Source organism: Anastrepha ludens, chromosome 2 (genome assembly GCF_028408465.1).
Source record: "Anastrepha ludens isolate Willacy chromosome 2, idAnaLude1.1, whole genome shotgun sequence".
Classification (NCBI taxonomy): Eukaryota; Metazoa; Arthropoda; class Insecta; order Diptera; family Tephritidae; genus Anastrepha; species Anastrepha ludens.
In genome coordinates, this window is record NC_071498.1 from 64,583,506 (window position 1) to 64,585,986 (window position 2,481).

Consider the following 2,481-nt stretch of genomic DNA (forward strand, 5'->3'; position numbering starts at 1 on the left):
TGAACTGGTTTCGAAGACACTGCTTTTTCGTTCTACTTTCGGTGTATTTTTGTCTCCTTGTAATGAATTTCTATATAGTGAAGTTTTCTATATAATGAACAAATTTTACAGCTGGAAATTCAAGCGTCCTAAGTTTTTGTCTCCATATAGTGAATTTTTTCAAAAGTTTTCTGTTGCAAAAAATTACAGTTAGATGTGGACAAACTGTAATGAGGGGAATCCCAAAATTAAAACAGAAAGAGCTGAGCTATTACAGTTTTATTCAGTGATTGAAGTTAAAATGACGCATCGAAGCAGCATTTCGCTTGAAAAAAAGTTATTAATGATTAACAAAGTTAATGAAGGAAAGAAAAAAAAAAATATATTGCCAATGAATTCGGAGTTCTTCCCAGCACTTTATCAAATATTTTAAAAAATAAGGAAGTGGTTTTAAAAAATGCGGAGGATTTGGTAGTAAATACCAAACGCAAAAGACTTCGACCTTGTCATTTTGAGGATATTGACGAAGCAATGCTGAAATGGTTACTCGTTGCACGTGGTAGGAATCTCCCTTTATCTGGACCATTATTGAAGCAAAAGGGCAAAGATTTTGCGAAAGCACTAGGACACCACGAATTTGAGGCAAGTATAGGTTGGTTAGACAAGTTCAAAAGTCGGCATGGCGTTATTCAAAAGACATTATGTGGGGAAAGTGCTGACGCCAACATAGAAAACGGTGATGAATGAGTAACGAACGTCTTACCAAAATTAATTGAAAATTACAACATTAACGACATTTTTAATGCCGACGAGACTGCTTTGTTTTTCAAATGCTTGCCAACTAAAACACTGCCATTCAAAAATGAAAAATGCTTTGGTGGGAAGCAAAGCAAGGAGAGAATAACTGTCCTGGTGGGAAGCAATATGACTGGATCAGAAAAGCTAAAATTGCTGGTAATCGGAAAGGCCAAAAATCCGAGGTGCTTCAAGGGAATAAAATCTTTAGGTGTCGATTATGAGCTTAACAAAAAAGCATGGATAACCGGTGAGATTTTTACGAAATGGATTGTAAAACTCGAGAAAAAATTTTGTGATCAAAACAGAAAGCTGCTGTTTTTTGTTGATAACTGCACTGCCCACCTTAAAGATGTAAGAGACAAGTTGAGAAACATTCATCTCGCTTATTTTCCTCCCAACATGACTTCGTTACTGCAACCAATGGACCAAGGCATTATCTACAACATGAAACAACATTACAGAAAACGAATTTTAACGAATATATTGACTCAAGTGGATGAGGGAAATTCTGTTATGGCCATAGACTTGCTGCAAGCAGTTCGAAATCTTAGCAATGTATGGAATGTCTATGTTAAACCAGAAACAATTGCCAACTGTTTTAAAAAGGCTGGATTTTCAAAAGATGCTATGCAGATTCCATTTGAGCATTGGGATGAAGAGGACCTTCTTTCAATATCGGATTTGGCTGCTTTACAGTCTTCATTTAAAAAAGTAGCAAATATCGAAGCATCGTTTGATGACTACGTAAATGTTGATAATGGTGTGCAGACTTGGGACAACCCATGCGAAGAAGATATTCTCAACAGCATTTTTGAAAGTCGCGGAGTTCCAGCTGAACCTGGTAAACATTTATCTTTTTATAGTCAAACGAAAATTTAATATGTAAATATTATTTCAGATAACGATGAACACGATTTGACCGTTGAAGAATTGGCAGAAACTGAGGAGGCATTACCTACGTTGATACAAGCTGCTTCATCCATTAGCGTAATTAGAACCTTTGTGGAAATGAGGAGTGACGTGCCGATTAATGTTTTCTACTCTCTACATGATTTGGAAGCTTTTATTGAAAATGAAAAATGGAAGACTGTAATTCAAACCAAACTCACTGATTATTTTAAATAAAATTACATAAAAAATCAATGTTTCTTTATAATGAAGTTTCTATATAGTGAAGTGATTTTCAGGTCCCGTGCGAATTCACTATATGGAAGTTCGACTGTACAATAAAGTTTTAATCTACAAAACAATTGTAAAACCTATATGGACTTATGGAATACAACTATGGGGAACAGCTAGAAATTCGAACACTAATATTATACAAAGACAGCAATCTAAAGTTTTAAGAATAATAACTGGTGCATCCCGATATATCTCAAATCACGACTTACACGGAGAACTGGACATTACCACAATCAAAGAAGAAATAACAAAGGTCAGCAGAAAGCACCAGGCAACGATAGAAACCCCCTGCGACGAAGAAGTAAAGCAGGAAGTACTGCAAAAGAACTCATGCGAGCTCGTCGACTGCAACGAAAAAAGACCGATCGACCTTTTATTTAAAAATCAAAATCTTAGAAACATCACTTAGCTGTTAAAAAAATTTATCCAGTATCTAAATATAATGTATTTTTAAAACGAATTTTGTTGATAGTTGTATAAATAATATTAACTAACCCATAAATGCTCCTATAAAAAAAAAAA

The 2,481-nt window shown here is 34.8% G+C and overlaps 1 protein-coding gene across 1 annotated transcript; it reads left to right on the forward strand.

Moving 5' to 3' along the window:
• The first annotated feature begins 1,097 nt into the window (after positions 1-1,097).
• Positions 1,098-1,991, forward strand: LOC128871651 (tigger transposable element-derived protein 6-like). Its single transcript, XM_054113562.1, has 2 exons — positions 1,098-1,618; positions 1,676-1,991. Exons 1-2 carry the CDS (start codon positions 1,177-1,179, stop codon positions 1,900-1,902), a joined length of 669 nt encoding a protein of 222 aa, XP_053969537.1. The 5' UTR covers positions 1,098-1,176; the 3' UTR covers positions 1,903-1,991.
• Positions 1,992-2,481: the final 490 nt, after the last annotated feature.